This window comes from Chiloscyllium plagiosum, chromosome 19 (genome assembly GCF_004010195.1).
Source record: "Chiloscyllium plagiosum isolate BGI_BamShark_2017 chromosome 19, ASM401019v2, whole genome shotgun sequence".
NCBI lineage: Eukaryota > Metazoa > Chordata > Chondrichthyes > Orectolobiformes > Hemiscylliidae > Chiloscyllium > Chiloscyllium plagiosum.
The window spans coordinates 47,429,208-47,450,809 of NC_057728.1; the positions used below are offsets into that span (position 1 = coordinate 47,429,208).

General features: G+C 36.3%; 1 protein-coding gene across 3 annotated transcripts in view; it reads right to left on the minus strand.

The window, feature by feature from the left end:
* Nucleotides 1–21,602, minus strand: part of tbc1d15 (TBC1 domain family, member 15) — a 50,280-nt gene that overhangs the window by 10,938 nt on the left and 17,740 nt on the right. For all 3 annotated transcript variants that reach the window (XM_043709725.1, XM_043709724.1, XM_043709726.1), the window contains 7 exons: nucleotides 19,603–19,744; nucleotides 16,851–17,064; nucleotides 7,587–7,689; nucleotides 5,573–5,764; nucleotides 5,138–5,266; nucleotides 2,415–2,518; nucleotides 1,923–2,017 (listed from right to left, as the gene is read on the minus strand). In XM_043709725.1, coding sequence (XP_043565660.1) covers nucleotides 1,923–2,017; nucleotides 2,415–2,518; nucleotides 5,138–5,266; nucleotides 5,573–5,764; nucleotides 7,587–7,689; nucleotides 16,851–17,064; nucleotides 19,603–19,744 — 979 coding nt within the window. The remainder of the gene's footprint in view (nucleotides 1–1,922; nucleotides 2,018–2,414; nucleotides 2,519–5,137; nucleotides 5,267–5,572; nucleotides 5,765–7,586; nucleotides 7,690–16,850; nucleotides 17,065–19,602; nucleotides 19,745–21,602) is intronic.

The following is a 21,602-nucleotide window of genomic DNA, read 5'->3' on the forward strand; positions in this document are numbered from 1 at the left end:
TGTAATTTGTGAGCAATTTAGCTGCTTGACACTGTAACTCAGGTATTAACATGAAAACTTTGAGGTGCACATGATGATAAAAGTAGCAGTGTAATTTGAGATTTAAGCTAATAGTCCAGCTTCTAAGTTTACCACAAGATTTGGGACAGCATATTTTCACTAATGAGGAGCATTACTTCCGCATATTGCAAAACTACATCTTATAAATTGCCAAGGTGTCCTAAGATTTAGAAATATTCCTTTGTGATTGTTTAATATTATGACAGAACAGCTATCCACTCTCTCAAGAAGTTAGATATGAATGTAAACATGGGCAACTAAGATTACATGAGAGCACTGTGGTCAGTGCAATGTTAGGTTGGTAATGTGACACAAGATGAACCTGTTGCATACATGTTATGGCTACTGGTGTGAGACAAGAACCCATTATAATTATTGCAGTCTTTGAAAAATCCATAATTTACATTTAAAAAGGAGTCAGCAGTTGCCATCAAAAGGTTAAAGCAAATTTAGCCTTTTCTGCTCTTCATGAAAAACCAAAATGGTTAAATGAAAATCTAGGACTACAAAATGAATAAGAACATGATTAATTCTGGACCTAACAGTTAACCGCTTTACTGCTTTCTACCACTAACCCATACCTTAAAACATGTCTCGCTCTGACAAACCAACAAATAATAGCTTGAAAGGCTTCACAAAAAAATGCCTTAAGTAGAAAAAATGTCAAGAATGGCTAAAAGCATAAAACAATTCTTTAAAAGTGAAATGTTTTCCAGCTGGTTACAATTACAATATTTTTCTGCATAATAATTTCTCCATGGGCAACTAAGAAAATAAGAATATGTCTCTTGAATTTAGTATTGCTGGGTGTAGCAGGATTTGGAAAAATTGCACAAAGAAAACAACAGCCAAGTCAAAGACATTATACAGCCTCGACCAAACAATAGTTCTCTGAATACCCTTAAATGTTTGAGCCCATGTAAATCATAAGCAAATTACCATGCCAAGAAGCTGAATGTTTACAACTGATTTTTTTTAACTAAAATTCGAAAGATGTAGTTAGATAGCACAATAATCACCGAACAAATTAAACACTTTAAGAATAAACAACCAGCAAAAAGAACGTTTTTGTGACGACGTTGACCGAGTATAGAATTCAGTGAGAAAACATGCATTCAATTCTTATGATAAAAGACTACAAGATCAATTCAACAATGATTAAAGATACAGTATGAAGGGAGCCAAATCTTTAGGTTTAGTAGACTCGATGTGATGTTTACAAGTCAGCTCAGAAAGAAGGGGTAAAGATTGGAGAGTGCTACACAATTGATATGCACAGATTCAATAAGGTAATGATAAATACTATAAATAAACAATGAGAGATTGGTAATGTCATACAAGCTTTACATAATTTGTTAATCAACTGGTAATGGCCTGGGTTAGAATCCAATCTCAGATGATGAGAAGGTTGAGAACCGATGAATATTTTCCCTCTTTCATGGTTGGCTAGTTCTGAACTGAAACAGTTTTGGACGTCTTAGTTCAGTCCCTTCTGGACAAAGTTGATCAGAACAAAACTACTCAGAGTTCCGCATCTAGATTTAACAATCTTACTCAGAGGCCAATTGGATGGCAGGAAACGAATATGTAGTGTCTTTGAGTGACAGAGACAGAATATCTTTCCAGGGCTGAGATGAAAATGTAGTGTTGGAGAAAAGCACAGAAGTGTTAATTTCTCATCTAGTTTAGTCTATGCGCTCCATGCATATTTTATACAGGCAAAGAGTACCAGAAGTAATTAAAAAATTCAATTATTCTTATTTTAGACAAAATGAAATTTTGTATTCACAAACCAAGTAGCATTTCAGTTTGAATATATGCTTTTACTTCCCTCAAAATTTAAGAAAGTTAAGCTTGTTTACCTATAAGACTCTTGTAATCTTTCAATCTTGTATTTCTTTTTTCTTGTTCTTCACTGACTGACTTCCACTGAAGCTTCATCCTGAAGTACTCATCTCTATACAAGTGAAATATGAGCAAAGTCTAAAACTAATTGATTACTGCCTTAGCTACTGCAACCAGATGTAGTGTTTATTTAACATCACAAAAATATAAATACTAAACTCATTAAGCTGGTAAATGCTTTATTAAAAAAGTAATTTTAAACATTGCATAAAATCAACTACAACAGGGATAACATACAAATTTTCACTAATTCCTACAGATATGCCAAACTCTGGGTATTAGGATTGAATTCATTTCCCTGCTCATCACATCAAAACAAAGAAGTGTACTGGATATAAACAGAAATTTTTTTGTACAGTTCTCGGAAGAGACCAGTAGAGGTCTAGAAAAGATACACTTAGCAACTGGTTTCTCAAATCTATGATATTTGTAGAACAAAAAGAACTCACGTTTTTCTTTTGATTAACAATCTTCTATCTTCTTTTGAACTATCCCACGGGAAGTAATTTAAAAGAAATTTCCAAGTCAATTTTCTTACTGCATGACAAAGACCCTGAGAAAGGAAAATATTCAATACTTGAATAAAATTCTGCAGTTGTAAAAAAAAATTAATCTTTGGGACAACCTAACTTTAGTATTCCTTTCTATTAGATTTGTAGTTCAGCACAAAATAATCAAGGCTAAATTTTACACATATACATACCCCTTTTCCTATTCACCATGTGTCTTTTAGGTTTCCTAAAACATTTTAAAACTGGTTTGCAGTGAAGATTTCTATTTAGAACCTTCCCCAAAAGTCAAACTCTTCACCATTTGATTATTTGTTTTCTAAACATGTACTTCTATGCATTAGCATCTGCTAGCATCCTTCCATTTACATGTGATAATAGACACACGGCAAATCCACTGGCAATTGACTAATTCTACCAGGTGCATTTTGCAATGGTTGCTGAAGTGACTAAACTGAGAGATACAGGTTCTATCACAAGTGCTGCACAAAAGGTTATAAGATGTCATTGAGAGACATGGTTGTTGGCACAGGAGCCTGCTGTCAGATTGTTATTGAAGTGAATTGCCATGGTGGCACACAATAGCCCATAGATAATGTTGCCTTTTCCTTCTGTTGTTGACTAATGTTTCCCATGTGTGGAAAATAATGTTTAGGGTTTTATTTCATAACTTCAAGAATTGTTACAGAGCTTTTTGCATCCTGTTGAGTTTTTAGTTCTGCCTTTCTCCCCATATCCTTAAGAATCCATCAATCTTCATCCTGTAAACATGCTCATGCCAGTGAAGTTGCCTCTGCTAAGGAGTGCTCGCATACTTGGAAGATTTGACTCTGACAGGACTGGTACATTTGTGATTTTCTTTTTCCTGGAAAAGCTGCAAATCACTGCAGACATGAATAACAATTGTCCCTTCCCTTCCTAAAAGCTGTGAGTTGTCCATGCTGAGCAAGCATACAAGGTGATAACAGCTGAAAATGTGTTGCTGGAAAAGCGCAGCAGGTCAGGCAGCATCCAGGGAACAGGAGAATCGACGTTTCGGGCATAAGCCCTTCTTCAGGAATTCCTGAAGAAGGGCTTATGCCCGAAACGTCGATTCTCTTGTTCCCTGGATGCTGCCTGACCTGCTGCGCTTTTCCAGCAACACATTTTCAGCTCTGATCTCCAGCATCTGCAGACCTCACTTTCTCCTACAAGGTGATAAGAACATGGGTCTCCATCAAGCAACCAGTGGGTCTCGAATCCTTTTGTTGTTTTGAGGCAGCCATATTTAGTAGCTGCTGTTTGTGTGTGAGTGCTCGAAGCCAAGAAACAGATTTTCTGCCACCATCGACCTAAGATGGTAGAAGTTGCTAACCCCTTCCAGTGGTGTGTTGTTCACGCAATAATAGTAGGCCATTCAGCTTGTTGAGCCTGCCCCACTATTCATACAATCATGGCTAATTAAACAATTCAATGTCTCTTACCCAAACTTTCCTCATAACCCTGTAAGCCACTCGCAGAAATCAATCTCCACTTTAAACATAACTAAAGACTGGATATTTCTCAGCTCTCAATGGTCCTCTCAGTAAGCAAATCTTTCATCTCAGACCAAAGAGACATCAGCCTTATTTTAAACTGTGCCTCCAGTTCCACACTCCACAACCAGAGAGTATCTTACCTGCATCTACCCTGTCTATCCCTTTAAGTATTCAGTAATTTTCAATGAGATCACCTCTCGTTCATCAAAACTCTAGAGAATACAAGCCCAGTTTGCCCAATCTCTTTTCACAGGAATGCCCTCCCAGGAATACATCTGGTGAATCTCTATTGCATCGTCTCTCTATGGAAATAATATTTATAATAATAAAACCTCAGATAAGGAGACCAAAATGGCATGTAGTACTCCAGGTGTGGTCAAACCAAGCTCCTATCTAATGAAGAAAGGCTCTCATACTCAAATCCACCTGCAATAAAGGCTAACATTCCATGGACCGTCCTGATTGCTTGCTACCCCACAGAATAACCTGCACTGACTTTCTGACAGGACACAGAGGTCTCTTTGTACATTTACAATTTTCCACCTCTTACCATCTAAAAAATACTCTGCTCATCTGTTTCTACCAAGGGGACACCCTCACACTTTTCCACATTATATTCCATCTCCCACATTCTTGCCCATGCATTTATCCAAATTCTTCTAAAGCCACTTAACATCTTCTTCACAACATACATTCCCACTTAGCTTTACATCATCCCAAAATTTAGATGGTAATTGATCCCCATCTCCAAATCGTTGATATATATGCGAATAGCCTGGCTCCAAATATTCATCAGTGCAATAGCCCATTAGTCACAGAGCCAACACAGGAATGACCCATTTATTCTTACTCTGTTTACTGGCAGTTAGCCATTCATCAATTATTGTCTGTCCTATCCATCATGTTTTAATTTTTCTGACCAGCGCCCTGTTGGGAACTTTATCAAAGGTCTTCTAAAAATTGAAGTATACTACACCCAACCACTTTCCATTATCAATTTTGCTAGTAATATCTTCAATGAAAAAAACTCCAATAAATTCATCAAGCACAATTTTCTATTTGCAAGTCTATGCTGACTATAATGAAAGCAAAGTACGACAGAAATAAAAACACAACGTGAAAACTATTTTAAAAGAATGCATTTACCCCCCTGAATATCAATTTTTTCACATTTTCTGGGTCTAGGACTTTTCCTTCTGCATCCATGCATTGTGACCACCTCTCAATAGAAACTGGTTCTCCTCTTTGAATTTCAGGTCTTATGCCAAGATCAATCTGAAATAAATGAAATTAAAAATCATTTGAGTGGGAGCAGAGGCCGAGTTGAGGTGAACCCGGGAGACTACAGCTAAGGTAAGAGTTTTTTCAAAATTACTTACCTGTAGCGGGCATCGGTGTTTTGTTTTCTCTCTCCTTCACAGAATCTGAAATAAATGAAATTAAAATGAATGATGCTAATTTAATTCCACTCCACACCACCTTTACAAACAAACAACAGAACTACTAAAATACACATTAAAAGCTGAAAATTCTTTAAGATATCCTTAACAAACACAAGTTTATGGCATTAAGATAACTCACTCGTGTAATAACTTCAAAACCTGGCTCCTCCTGATGATTAATTTCCAGGCCTGAAATAGATTCATTAAGATCCATTTCAGATGCAGGTCTTTGTTGGGATGTTACATCATAACCACGAAATGCATACATAAGGTAGTTTGTAACTTTTGAAAAACCTCCTAATGTTGTTGTATATGGATCCTTCTTGAATTTCTGTAAGAGAAACCCCAAGATAGTTAGATATACTATACTGCTATATAAACATTCCAGAAAAATGCATTGCTTACTATTCACAACAAGTCAAATCAATTTAATTTTCATTGTATCCTAGGCAATAGTTACAAAGTGATGCTGTACAAGGATACTCAAAAATTGGGATCAACTGCATAAAATAATTACCTTTGCAGAATATTAAATAAACAAATTTTGTGTATGCATGATGGTGGATTATCCAATCAGTGAATGTTCATTTTTGAACATACTTTAGAAAAGAGAATTAGAGGCATTTTAAAATTATGGAAATGTTTGATAGAGTAGATGCAGCGAAAAATTTTTAAATTGTGGGGTCCTCCTGTTAGGCTCAAAAATTCTCACTTGGTTATGTTCTAAAGTGTCATATCAAATATGTTTTTCAGTATTAGCTAAAGTAGTGATCTGATCAAGATATTGACTAACAGTGGCAACACTACAGCACAATTTGAAACAAAGAAAATTGAAGAACATTCATAAGTCCAAGAAAATAAATGTCATACTGAACTCAACATTGACTCAGTTTCTCTCTGCAAGTATTACCAAAGCTGCTAGACTTCTCCAGCACTTTGTTTTTACTTTAGCTCTCCAAGATCCACAATTTTATGCTTTTATGTGATATCTAGATTTCTAATTCACACTCACCAAATAAGACAAACTGTTTTTAACCATAAGTCACAGTTACTTAGGTTACACAGAGGGGATTCTAACGATCATGTCTATGCTAGTTACAGTGACAACATATATTTGTATCATGTCTTTGAAAATATAAAGCATCTCAGAAGGATTATAAAACCAAAATATGATGTCAAGCCACATAAGAGGTTATTAGGTCAGATGACCGAAGGAAAAGTCAAACAAGTAGGTTTAAGCAGTGCCTGACGTGAGCAAAGCCAGACAGAGCGGTGTAGGGAGGGAATTGCACAGTTTAGTGTTTAAAGACCAAAAGGCATAACTAACAATGGTAGAGCAGTTAAAATCAGGGATATTCACAGTCAGAATTAGATGACTGCTACTATCGTGGAAGGTTGGAGGGCTGCACAAGTTTACAAAGATGGAGAAAGAGAGAAGAGACCATGGAAAGATAAGAAAACAAAGATAAGAATTTTAAAATCAATATACTGCTTGCTATAGTGTACTTTGGGAGTCCTAGTGATATTTTGGATTAATTTGATAATCATAGACAAAGCACACATTACTATCCTGATCAATATTCAGAAATTATTTAAGTATGTATAGTTGCACATTGCTGATTAATCCATTATCTCATCTCTGATAATCAGCAAATGATTTCATTCATTGCATTCAGGTTATACTATTCAAATGGACAAAACATGGGTGTTCAGGAGTCAATGAGGTTTTTTTGATTTAGGACCAGAGTTGGAACTAAACTCCAGAATGTCAGCTTTTAGTGTTGGAGGTTGTTCAAGAAGTAATGCTTTCTTTCCTTAAAAATGGGGAAAGTGAAAATCAGTGAAGTAATAAAACTAGCTTTAACTGTTAGTCTGTACATTTGAATTTGCGTATACAAATCTAACAATTAGTTTGTGATATCATCTAAGTACTACTTAGACTGATTTTGTAAATATTGGACAGCTACACATCAAAGCACAAGACAGACATGATATCAATTCTGGTCAAACGTGATCGACCATCTCATGTCAAGAGTATTCTTTGGTCCAATTAAGTATTAGAAAAGATGAGCATACTCTTATGTCTCAGACACTCAAGACAAAAAAAAAGAGACTATTTTAAAATATACATCTTAAGCATATCATGCACTTACTTGCACTAAGCCAACTGCATTCTCTTCGAACAAGTTCTCAAAAGACTGAGAAAGTGCCTTACTGTTGTATGCAACATGGAGTACTCGGTCATCATGTGATGATCTATAGGAAAATACAAAAAAGGATGATCACATTTTTCTGAATTCTTTTTAAGCTTAGTTAGGATGTCAGTATTCATTTGGTTCAAAGACCCATGCTTCGAAATCAAGTGGGAAAAAAAAATCCTCTATCAATATTTATTGATAATTAGGTTTAACAGGAAGATTCCAAACTAATTTATGTCTTATTTGTGTTAACTATGCTAATCTACACACTGCTTCAATTTATTTGTTTTTGTTTTACTGAGTGTAGCTGAACAGTTATCAATTAGATTATCTCATCTCAGTTACACCTAATCCACACATTTATATTATTAAAATAGAGTGATAACAACTTTAATAACTGAAAACCGCTGGCTAACAAGATGTGCTAGCCTGAAAGGAAACATCTGACAAAGCATTTCACTTGTGAGAGCCAATCTACTGCTGTGCATATTATGAAGGGGTAGCAGTTCCAAACAAAAAACTAATTTCACAACAGACAGCTGGAGTCGAAGAACTGACCAGACAAGTTGGAAAAATGAATACACTTTGTTAAACATTAGCATTTAATTGCTGTGCTGCTATTGAGTAAAAGCTCATGATCTGTAAGCAAGCTTTAAAACGTCAGTAAATTTAGCAGTAAGCCTACTAAGCAGCTTTAATCATGCACTAAAAACTGAAGAATATTTACAAAATTAACACTACCAATGACGATTCAAGCTCAAATTGTGTTCACCCTCCATTAAAGTTGTGATTTTCAGGAAAAGAACCACAAGTGATTCATGAATTTCCATTGGAATCAATAGTAGAAATGGAGTTTGGTTCCTTAGGGCATTTTCTTGCTCAGAAAAACAATACCAAAAAAGAATGATGGCAGAGCAGTAGACATTGTTTATTTGGATTTTAGTGAAGCCTTTGACAAGGTTTCGCATGGTAGACTAATTAGTAAAGTTAGGTCACATGGATTCAAGGTGAGCTTGCCAATTGGATACATAATTGGCTTAACAGCAGGAGACAGAATAATGGTAGAGGGCTGCTTTTCAAACTGGAGGCCTGTGACCAGTGGTATTCCGTAGAGATTGGTTTTGGGTCCTTTTTTTGTTAGTCATTTATATAAATGATTTGAATGAGAAAATAGAAGACATGGTTAGTAAGTTTATGGAGGACACCAAAATTGACGGCATAGTAGACAGTGGAGATTTCCGAAGATTACAAAAGGATCTTGATCAAATAGGTTAATGGGCTGAGAAAATGGTAAATGGAGTTCAGTCTAGCTAAATACAAGGGATTTCATTTTGGTACAACAAACAAGGGTGGGGCTTATACAATTAATGGTAGGCTCTTAGACAGTGTTGTAGAACAGAGGGACCCAAGAGCGCAGGGACATTATTCTTTAAAGTTCACATCACAAAGAGACAGGATGGTCAAAAAGGCATTTGGCATATTTAACTTCATTTCTCATTTCTTTGAGTAAAGGAGTTGGGACATTATGTTGAGGTTGTACAGGACATTGGTGAGGCCTCATCTGGAATACTGTATCCAGTTCTGGTTGTCCAGTTATAGGAATGATATTATGAAGCTGGAGAAAGTTCAGAAGAGATTTACTAGAATGTTGCTGGGTATGGAAGGCTTGAGTTCTCAAAAACAGCTGGGACTATTTTTCAGTAGAGCACAGGAGGTTGAGAGGTGACTTGATAGAAATTTATAAAATGACAGGTATAGACAGGATTGATGGTAGTTGTCTTTTCCCTAAAATGGAGAATTTCAACACTGGGGGCACATTTTTAAGGTGGGAGGAGAAACATTTTTAAAAAAGATATGAGGTGGTTTTTTTTTTTACACCGAGGGTAGTTTGCATATGGAATGAATTTCCTGAGGAAGTGCTTGATGCAGGTACAATTACAACATCCAAAAGACATTTGGATGGACACGTGAATAGGAAACGTTTGGAGGGATACGGGCCAGAAGCAGGCAGGTGCAACTAGTTTAGATTGGGATTATGTTCAGTATGGACTGGTTGGACCAAAGGATCTGTTTCTGTGCTGTATGACTCTATGACAAGCTAAAACACATTCTCATTCTGTATTCTACTTGAAATAGTTTTCAAAATTAAGTATATCACTGAATATAACAGTAATACTATATCCAAATTTATTTGAAAAATTTATGCAAGAATTGTTTGATTTTGTCAACAATATCACCAATTCTTTTCAGTGTCTTAGAGGGTAATCCAAGCAGTCATTTGACAGTGTCAGAATACTTTAATACATCCAATTTCACTGCGAGGATGATAGTCTTCCTTGCCCTCTTTATAGCAGCAGGCTCATTAACATCACTTAATGAGTGTTTCTGACTGATTTTTAAAGTATTGTATGCTCTAAGTGGTAGAGACATCAATGGCCTCTGTCTCTCATCCACACAACATTGCTGAAACTCGGCCCTGTCTTTCTCTTTTTCCTTTCCTACAAGAAAATGCTTGTCTAAAGGTCTGGAGTTCCACAACGTGGTGCCAATGGGTCCTAATGTCAAAATGACTCTGATATGCAATGAAATGTAGCGCAGCAAAATTACATCAAACTGGAAATGCCAACCTAATTTGAAGAAACAAGATCTAAAAATAAAACATTTAAATACAATGGTATTAAACGAGACTTGTAAATGACTACCTGTAATCAGAAACTTAGGCCAGTTCTATAATCACAGGACATTAACATCTCTTCTCCTTCTTTCAAAAGGAGGTACACATAAACCTCCAGATACTTTGCTGGTTTTTTGGAGGGTGGGTGGGAGGGGTGAATGAAAAGCCATAAAGATGAATTAATCAATACTTTAAACAAAAGCACGGATCTTTTGTTTTAAGTAAAGAAATGGGTCAATCCCCTGGTCACATCAGAGTCTTGACTGGAGGATGAGCATGAGTTGGAGCAGAGCATCCATAACATTTCATTTCTCAATCTAAGGTCATATTTTTCAACTTTTCTTTGTATATGTTGATATATTATTTGCATGTGAACAATAATTATGCATTACTTGTAAAGTAGCAATTAAAGTAGGAGCTTCTATGCGTTATAAACTGAATTTGAGACAGAGAAACAGACACGACTGTGTCATCACGAATGGGAGGCTGTAAAACTGTGTGATAGTTTACATAGCCTGTTTCAATCATATATATGAACATATGAAAGCATGGAAAAACATGATAACAAAGAAATAATAAATCACAGTGAGATGTAAAATTTTTAATATATTACAATTAATACAGATTCAGATTATCTATACGAGCATGTCACAGTTGTGTATAACACTAGCCTCAGATAATTACAATATTCAAACAAAAGACTGCCAGACACAATAACACAAAGAGCCAAATATACAATTTCCTGCAAAGAAATTAATGAATTTTTTAAAATATTTATGCATGCATTTTAAGATCACCTTCAAGGGCAAATTGAGAAAATCTACTAAACTTGATTTATATTATAAATTTTACAAAAATTCATTTTGTTAAACTCAGTAATATATTTTTTTTAAAATCTCAATTTCTTTTGTTATTTATTTTACTTTTTATTCCTAGATCACTGGCATCAAAGCACTGCCACACGCTAAATTCCTCGGTCAGGCTCCTTTCTGCTCCCAACATCACTTAAAACATGAAGTACTTTACTCTTAATAGATTCTCTCTGACCTAGTGAACAAATCCAGCATGTTTCATTTCATTAACAAATTTTCTCCTCATCTTTAGAGATACTATAACATGAAATCAGGACCTATACAGCTTGTTAATTCCTGAACTATATCTGACTCAAAACTAAGAAATGAAACATAAGAAATGACTGTATGCAAACTAGCTGCAGATTGAAAGAAAATAAAGGACACAATATAAAAAATTTCAAACCATTAAAATCGTGCGACAAGAAAGATAAACTGTTTGACAGTTAGATACACAGATAGAGGAAATTACATAGAGATCAACAATGGTCAGACCATAAGCCTCTCAGAGTGGCAGTCAAAGAAAATACTGTACAAAGGAAAAGAAAGAGTTTAAAGTAGGAAAGCTGCACAGGGAGATCTGTAAATAAAAATAATCTCAATTACAGGAAGTGCAAGAAAGAACATAGCACAAGGGGTGAGCGAGGCGCAAGCAAAAATGACAAGGAGAACATATAAGACGCATAAATATTTTTAACCTTACTCTGAGAAATGGGGGATCATTTAGTATATTTGTAAGCTGAAGTTAATTATTACTGGCAAAGATTTTAACAGGACTCTGGATATTTTAACAAGTGATGGATCATTTAATGTAATTGCCACGTAAAATGGTCATCGACATTTTAAATTTTACCCAAAGTATCATCACTTCCCATCTTTTCAACATCAGTCACAAGAAAATTATCAACAACTGAAATGAAGCAGTTAACCGTGAATATTTTAGCATCAAGTCAGAAGGCAAAGAACTAATATTCTAAGCGAATGGATGGCTTCTGAACAATAATAATATACAATTTAAAATTATGTGAGGATAGTAATAAGCTTAAGATTTGTTTTAAAAATGGGCAAAAAACTTATGTATTATGTAGACGTACAATCACACAAAGGGGGGGGAATCAACAGTAAAAAGAAAGTGGACCTTCCGGCATACAAAGTAGAGAGAGCAAGAGCGAGACAGCGTACGAGAGAGAGAGACAGCGAGAGAGAGGTAGAGAGAGAGAGAGAGGGAGAGCGAGCAAATGAGCGAGAGGGAGAGACAGACATGACCCTCATCTCTCTTCCTGCCAACCATGACATTATCAACAGCAAAACAAACATGTGCAATATCAATTTAAGCTGGAAGACGTCTCTCTGACAGATAGTTAGATTGCTGATCTCATTTTGTGATTACATTTTATGAAAAAGTGCTTTCAGAACAAAATGTATTAACTATTGCTGATGCTGGGGAGATAGACAATGAAATATATGCATAAGCACGTCTGGAAGCATTTATTAAAATTAGAACAATAAAAGAAAAGAAAATACTCCATATGAAATATTAGTAGCCACACATTTTGTCTTTTAATTGATGTTAAAGTGAATCATTCTTCTGGCACATGGGCGTGTCTTATTTCATTTGAATTAACATTTTGTTATTGAATTTTTTAAAAAATCCAATTTTAAATCCAGAAATCCAATTGCAATTATAAATTGTAGCCTAGGGACTTGTGAACATTTAAAAATTAACACCAGCAATCTCTCATTGGAGATACTCAAGGTAAATTTTCAAACCAATGGTTAGATTTAAAGTATCCAAGAAATATACTCTAGACTTGTTACAGTTATACTACAAAACCAGTTTTCAAGAGTGACGACAACACAATTATACTGTGCAGCCCCAGTTACAAACATGCATTCCCACCATGATGAAAATATCCAGAGTCCTGTTCAAATGACAGAAAATTATTTTCCACGTGGCAGGATCTGAACATAAACCAACTCCAGAACTATACTAGCACAAACATGGCAATATAACATTGGAGACACAACACAATTTGCTGTCAGAGGTCATTTGTGCTAAATTTAAGAAACGACCTGTTAGATCCTTCAGATTCTGTAATTACAATTTCTCTAACAATTTTAATTTCAACAGAACTCCAATTCTGAAGGGGGATAATACTGGACTTGAAATGTTAACTCTGCTTCACTTTCCAGAGATGCTGCCTGACTTGCTCAGTTTCTTCAGTGTTGTGCATGCTTGTTTTGGTCCTTTGATGCTATTTGGTTAAAAGTATTTTGACAGTCTCTAGTGAATAGTTCAGTGACTGACTACCATGATAACCAAACTGCAAAAATAAAACTTATGGTGTATCAAGCCAAGTCTCACTTTGGAATCTGACTTGACCATTATTACTATCAGCTGGGAGTGTAACAACTGAGACAAAAACTTCTCAGCAAACATTATGTGCAAACTTTACATTAGAGCATTTTAGAACAATGTAGTGAAGAGAAGTATCTAACCATATTCAATGATGTTTCTGGCTTTCCAAAATGAAGATCTTCAGTACAAACCAACATCAGTCCAGATAACTGAAATAACTCCCTCTCGAACCTGGAGATCTTCCAGGGGCCACAGATTACAGTGTGCAGCAAAATAAGAAAAGTTCCTAAAATGTAAGCAGGCTTAAAAGAATCACAGGACTGAATTGTGCAATGCATTGGATTTCCTAACCATCCCCTCCTGCTCATCAGCTAAATGGAGAATGAGAAAGCAATTTGTTAGCTATTTTACAAATGTTTTTAGTTTGCGCAATTGGTCTGAAGTAAATAATGAGCCGTGATTTCTCATATGAAAATGGCAAACATTTAATAAAAATAGAGACAGAGATGCTATTTGGCCTATCTAAAAAATACTTCAATGGAAAATGTAATTTCTCAGCCATCTCCTTAACATACAATTGTTTGATTGTTGATTTCCTTACACATTGCAATGGTTTGTCCTGCATCAGTTTCATAGGATATATTTGTCACTCACTAATGGCAGCCACAATGCAATTTAACAAAATGACAATTACTATCAGTCTTACAGTTTAATCCATCCTCCAATTCTCCAACAACAGATGATGCTTCCTCACAAACCAGATCAGGGATCAGTCATGTTCAAATTGAAAGGTGGAGTATACTCGATGATATAAAGAGCCCACACTTGTGCTTATCTCCTGTTTTTAAATACCCTACAATTGTGCAGGAAATAATACAACAGCACAGTCATAATATTTAAATAATTAATATGTGTACATATATGGGATTCTATTTATTTGAATCTGTTGTTGCAGATCATTCCATCCTGCTTCAATAATTTATCAAAAGAAATTTATTAGCTTTCCTGCCTAAACAAATAATCTGAAGAGTCCAACGTATTTTTACAATTCATTTATGATTTTAATGTAATCTACAATATAACATACCGACCTTTATAATTAACAATCATTTTTAAATTTGCCTTGATCATTATTGTATATTCAATTTATGATATTAACAGTAAGTTAGAAAGAGTCTGACATGAGAGTGAGGTACACACAGTTCATTAAATCATATCAACATTTTGTGATACACTGAGGCATTTCATAAAGAAAACCTGAATAATGAACAAACAACTTGGAAATGTGAAAGATAAAAAAGGGACCAAGTTGTGCATCAAACAAAGACTAGTCATTTGATTTGTTTTGATTTATTATTGTCACATGTATCGAGGTACAGTGAAAAGTTTTGTTTTACGTGCAGTACATGCAGATAATAATACAAAGATGCACAGTGATTGAATTGAGTGAGGAATACCAAGTTACAGCTGCAAAGGTGCATAAAAAGCAAGCTCAACATGAGATTTGAAATTTAACAGGCCCATTCAGAAGTCTGAAAACAGCTGGCCTTGAACCTGTTAGTTTGTGTTTAAATTTTTGTATCTTCTGCCTGACGGATGAGATTGTTTCAGATCAAAACCAGGATGGGAGGGGTCTTTGATGACGTTGGCTGCTTTTCCAAAGCAGCGAGAAGTGTAGATAGAATCAACAGATGGAATGCTGGCTTACATGATGGACTTGGATGTGTTCACAACTTTCTGTAGTTTCTTATGGTCCTGGGCAGAGCAGTTGCCACACCAAGCAGTGATGCATCCAGATAGAATGCTTTCTATGGTACCTCTATAAAAATGGATAACAGTCCTTATAGACATAATGAATTTCCTTATCCTCCTGAGGAAGAGGAGGCACAGTTGTGCCTTCTTGACTGTCACGTCAACGTGAGTGGTCCAGAGCAGATTGCTGGTATCAGCATTCCTAGGAACTTACACTCTCTATCATCTCCACCTCAGCTCCATTGATGTAGATAGGAGCTTGCCTTCCTCCTTGTTTCCTGAAGTAGACGATCAGCTCTTTAGTTTTGCTGATGTTGAGGAAGGGATTGTTATCTTTACATCATGCCACCAAGCTCTTTCTTGTATTCTGTCTCATCACTGTTTGATATCCGGCCTATAACAATGGTATTGGTAGCCTTTTAAAACAACATATTATACTGCAACATGTTCTTAGCTTTGTGCTCATTACTGGAGAAAGACGATGACTGAGCTTCCAACCTAAATTGATGTATTAAACATCCAGTGAGGTTTTGGTTAGCTATCAGAGATTAAATTATAAGCAAATGCCATCTAGTGGCAGTACATGCACAACTACCAGTTAACTGCTGTTCCAGTATTTCCTAATTTGCTTGAAGTCTAGAATTTTAAGTTTGTTTTTATTTGTATTGGCTTTATTATAAATACTTTAAAAATCAATTACAATGATCTCCTGGAAAGACTGTATTGGAACTAATAACAGCTTTACTGTACAAACTAAGAATTCTCAAACCTCTTTTGGTCATGATAAGTTTGATATAGGAACATTAACAAAAGATCCTTCTGCAGAAATGCAGAATTGTTATGTATTGCCTAAAAACTATAAAATCACCAACTGTATAGACTGGGAGAAAAATCAAATTTGTTTTGTATATCAACCAAGTATTTCAATCTGAATTATGATTTGGAGATGCCGGTGTTGGACCGGGGTGTACAAAGCTAAAAATCACAACACCAGGTTATAGTACAACAGGTTTAATTGGAAGCACTAGCTTTCGGAGTGCCACTCCACCTGATGAAGCAGCACTCCGAAGTCTAGTGCTTCCAATTAAACCTGTTGGACTATAATCTGGTGTTGTGTGATTTTTAACAATGTGAGTTAAATCTTGATTTTATTTACATCTTCAAATGATCCCATCCTCAGGCAGCTGCCTATTCTAAGAGTGTCTTGGCACCGTCACCATGAATGGTCATTGTTGGGACTTGACCTGAAGTAAGAGAAAGCAATGTATGATTGTCACTCTCACAAAACAATACATCTGGTCTGTGGGCAAGGACTGGAATAGTGGGTGAGGACGGGGACGGAGAGCTTGCCATGGAAATGGCCAATGGCATTACGTGCACCTACAATTAGCATGATACAATTACAAAATTCCAAATGTTCTTTTGAAAAAGATACTATAAGTTATATTAGCAGGAAAGAATATGAAGTAATGTGAAACATGGGGAAAGAAATTAAAATTGTTCAGAAAGATGAATTTAAAGTGCTAACACAAAAGTTATAGCAATGAAACTGAATTTTATGCAAGTATTCTTCAATTACTCACTCACTAAGAAGAACATATCGCTTAAGGCACTGCAGTAGAATTGTGCTGCCTCCATGATGGAAATGAAGAGCTGGCAGAAAAGTATCATCCCAAAGACAAAACACCATGTATGACCAGCCCATGCCTTCTGAATTTTTTTTAATGGATTTCAGGTCAGTCAGACTGAAGGAAAATGCCCATTTACTTCTTTTATTCATATTATATGTTGAATCATCTAAAAATGTAAAAATTAAATAGAAAAAAAATTTAGTTCTCAACAAAACAATCATCCAAGCATCACAAGGTGATGTTAAACCTGGAAAAAAATGTCATTACTGCTTGAAAACAATTACAGAAAGATCAATGCAACAGTCAACTAATTATTTCTAGCTATTTTGTTCACAGTTCAGTTAGCATGATATGTTTGTTTTGTTATTGATCATGGGACGTTAGTATTCTGGTTAGGTCAGCATTAATTGCTCACCGTAATTGCCTAGAAGGCAGTTGAGTTAATCATATTGCTGTGGGTCTGGAGTCATGTTTTGCAGACCAGTCAAGGATGCGAGATTTGCTCCCTAAACGACATTAGTGAACTAGTTAGGCTATTCTCACAAATGACAATGGCTACATGGCTGTTACTAGGCTAGCTAGCTTTTTATTCCAGATTTTATACTGACTTAAACTTTCACCATCTATCTGAATCCATGTCATAAAGTCACAGAAATGCAGCACAGAAACAGATCCTTCAGTCCAATTCGTCCATGCCAACCAGGCATCCTAAATTAGTCTAGTCCCATTTGCCAGCACTCAGCCCATTTCCCTCTAAACCCCTCCTATTCATATACCCATCCAGATGCCTTTTAAATGCTGTAATTGTATCAGCCTCCACCACTTCCTCTGACAGCTCATTCCATAGATGCAGAATACACTGTCAAAAAGTTGCCCCTTAAGTTCCTTTTAAGTCTTTCCCTGCTCACCCTAAATCTATGCCCTCTAATTCTGGAGTCATGAGGCTGAGAGGTGACCTTTATAGAGGTTTATAAAAACATTAGGGGCAAGGATAGGGTAAATAGACAAGGTATTTCCCCTGGGGTGGTGGAGTCCAGAATTAGAGGGCATAGGTTAAGTGGGGAAAGATTTAAACGGGACCTAAGGGGCAACTTTTTCATAGAGTGTTGTGTGTGTAGGAAGGGGGAGTTGAAGTGGTACTCTGCCAAGGACATGCAAGTCCCGTGCCATCTCCACTGCCAAATTCAAGCCACCCGAAGACTGGAAGAGGAGTGCCTCATCTTCTGCCCTGGATCCCTTCAACCACACATCATCAACATCGACTTCACCAGTTTCCTCATCTCCCCTCTCTCCACTTCATCCCAGATCCAAACCTCCAACTTGGCACCGCCCTCTTGAACTGTCCTACCTGTCCATCTTCCTTCCCAGCTATCTGATCCACCCTCCCCTCCGACCTTTCACTATCACCTCCCACCTGCATCGACCTATCACCTTCCTACCCACACCCTCCTATTTATCTCTCAGCCCCATTTCATTTTACTTTGTGTTCTGAGAACTCTTTAATGTGATCTGCTTGATGACATTACTAGTGCTGGAGACCAAAGATCCCTATCATTAGTGCCAGAATCAAATTAATATTCGTGAAGGTGAAATCCATGTCACAGAGATTGCAGATCTTTAAGCAGTTTTTGTCCTGATTAGCAATTACCATCAAAACTTTGTTGTTGGCTCAAACACAGGTCATACACTACGAAATAGAGACGGAGTACCTTCTTGCTTTTAACAATTAGATAAAAAAATTTCTGGGACTTGGAGCACTTACTTAGCGAAGTTGCATGGTAACAGGCAACACACTTCATAACTGGCTTCAAAAGAAAATCTAACCCAAGTATTGCTGACACAGAGAAACTAACTTTCTGTTATATTACAATCTTATTGCAGGGCTTCAAATACCCAAGCAGATACTTAAGTTCCCTTCCTATTCATTCCAATATTTCTAAACATCCTATTTGAAGTTTTATCTTTACCAAATGTATTTCCATTGCTCACCGCTATACAAGGTTTAAATGCCTTCTCATACATTACTGAGACAAATTATGATTGGATCCATTAAAGGCCAGTGACGCTACAGAACAAATGTCAAATAATTTTAAAAATCTCTTAAAGCCAATATTTTTAAGGTGTCATTACCTACCATCAAACACCTACTTTTTCTCTTCATGCCTTACAGATTTGAAAGACAAATCTCTCTTACAAGTACCATTCCCTAGTTTCTTTCCACATATCCACCAAATTCACTATTGAACTTAGTGCCAAATTAGAAAGAGTAGTTTTGTCTTCACTATTGTAAAACTGCTTGGATTCCATTCCACACTAAAAGCAAAGCTCACACCTTATTGTCTAAAGAATATGCGGAAAGAAATCTTAAATATTTATGACACACAAATACTAAAATGCTATATTACCAGAATGCGACTTTATATTTCATTTTAGGGTGATTAATGATCTAATTATAATATTTGGTTCTTGTAGTGCTTCATGATATATGAAGAATATTCAATTTAAAAAGTGTGAAAAATATTAATCAAGTACTACCAGCCATGCCTTAAGTTTAAGGAGTAATTTTGTAAATTCCAATCCAGATATTGCAATTCAAATTGCACTTGGTGCTTTAAATGCGTAAAATAATTTATTAGTTTTAAAGCATGTGCTCTTTAATGTAATGACTACATTGTAAACAATCCATTTAGTGTATTTTACATACCATCACCATTTATAAAGGATTTCTTTTTGAAAGTAACGGTATTAACCATGTCCCATTCAGCTTCACAGCTGATTTGTTGCATTGTACTCCTAGAAGATCTTTCTTTCGGACATTGATTCCATTCGACAACTGAACTAGAATCCTAAGACAAAAGTTTTCAATAAAAAGCATATTAATTTGAAATTCACTTGTAGCATTAAACAACAGGAAACTAGCACCCGATAAATTCATGAGACAGACGCCAGTCAAACAATATTTCAAAACATTGTAAGTAATATTTATTGGATATTCAATGTGAAAAACTATACAGTGAAATAATGTGAATTGTATGATACATTTTCTCGATTATTCAAACACATACATTACTATTTAAGCTATATTTTCAAAGTGCATATTTATTTTGTTCTCATTCAAGCTAACATTGGAAATTGTGTTATCTCCTCAGGTACCCTCCCCCCAATCACCCTCCCTCTAAATATGCATTCTCAACCACTCTAAACTTGCAAATTAAACTCCACCTTGAATTTCCTCTCCAAATGCCTTCAATAGGCTGTTGACCACCACACCCACAACCAATATTCCTACATCTAAATCTCTACAAACACGTTCCTACACTTCACATAGTATTGAAATAGTTGTAATCTTCTGTGGCTGCTGTCTGAGCACAAACTGCATATTCTTGCCACTGTGATTGATAATTCATTCAGCTCTCGATATTTTTTAAATCTATTCAGCCATGTTAACACATACCTCTATAGTTGGTGAGACTTGAACTTGGATCTTCTGATCCAGAGGCAGAGACATTACCAATATGCCACAAGAGCTTATTTTGCAGATTTACTCTAGCAAATGCTTGCCACTTACACTACAGTAAAGCAACACAATTCATTCAGAGGTGAGAGATGAATGAACCCCCAAAATGGTTAAAAATCACACAACACCAGGTTATAGTCCAACAGGTTTAATTGGAAGCACACTAGCTTTCGGAGCGTCGCTCCTTCATCAGGTGGTAGCCACCACCACCTCCGTCAGTTCATTCCATACATGCACCACCCTCGATATGAAAATCTTGCCCCTTAGATCCCTTTTAAATCCTTCGTCACGCACCTTTAACCTATTTCCTTTAGTTTTGAACTCCCATACCCAGGGGAAAGACCTTGACTACTCAATCTATCCATGACCCTCATTATTTTATTAGGTTCTACCACCTGATGAAGGAGTGACGCTCCGAAAGCTAGTGTGCTTCCAATTAAACCTGTTGGTTTGTTTTAAAATTGCTTACCTGTAGCGGGCAGCGGTGTGTTTTTTTTTACTCTCTCTCCACAGAAAGAGCGGGAGCAGCAGAGGAAGTGACGGCAAGCAGAGGGGCAGCCGGGAAGGAAAAGTTAGTATATAAACCCGAGATTCTACACCTGTAGTATCTCCCACCCACCCTCCTCCTCTAACCTTCTTAACTACTCTGCTTTTTCTTTTAAGGTAAGGATTTTTATTTCTTTACCAGGGACTAGTTAAAAGTTTACTTTGGTTTTTTTTTGTGTGTGTATACATCAAGTCCTTAATTAGGGTAAAAAAAACTATAGCAGAGAGGTATCAGAAGGCATTCTAATTCATACTTGTACAAAGTAACTAATTAACTAACTAAGCAGAGATGGCTGGGCAGGTGATGTGCTGTTGCTGTATGATGTGGGAGCTGGCTGATCCCATTGTGAACGGCAGTGACCACATCTGCAGCAAGTGTTGGTTGCTGGAAGAACTCCGGATCAGAGTTGATGATCTGGAATCTGAGCTTCAAACACTGCGGCACATCCGGAAGGGGGAGAGTTACCTGGATGCTTTGTTTCAGGAGGCAGTCACACCTGGGAGATTAAGTAATTCACATTCAGCTAGTGATCAGGCACAAAAGAGTGTGACTGTAAGTGAGGCAGACAGGGGGAGCCTGAGTTCAGGAGTGCAGGAGTCTCAGCCCTTGACCTTGTCCAACAGATACGAGATTCTTGCTC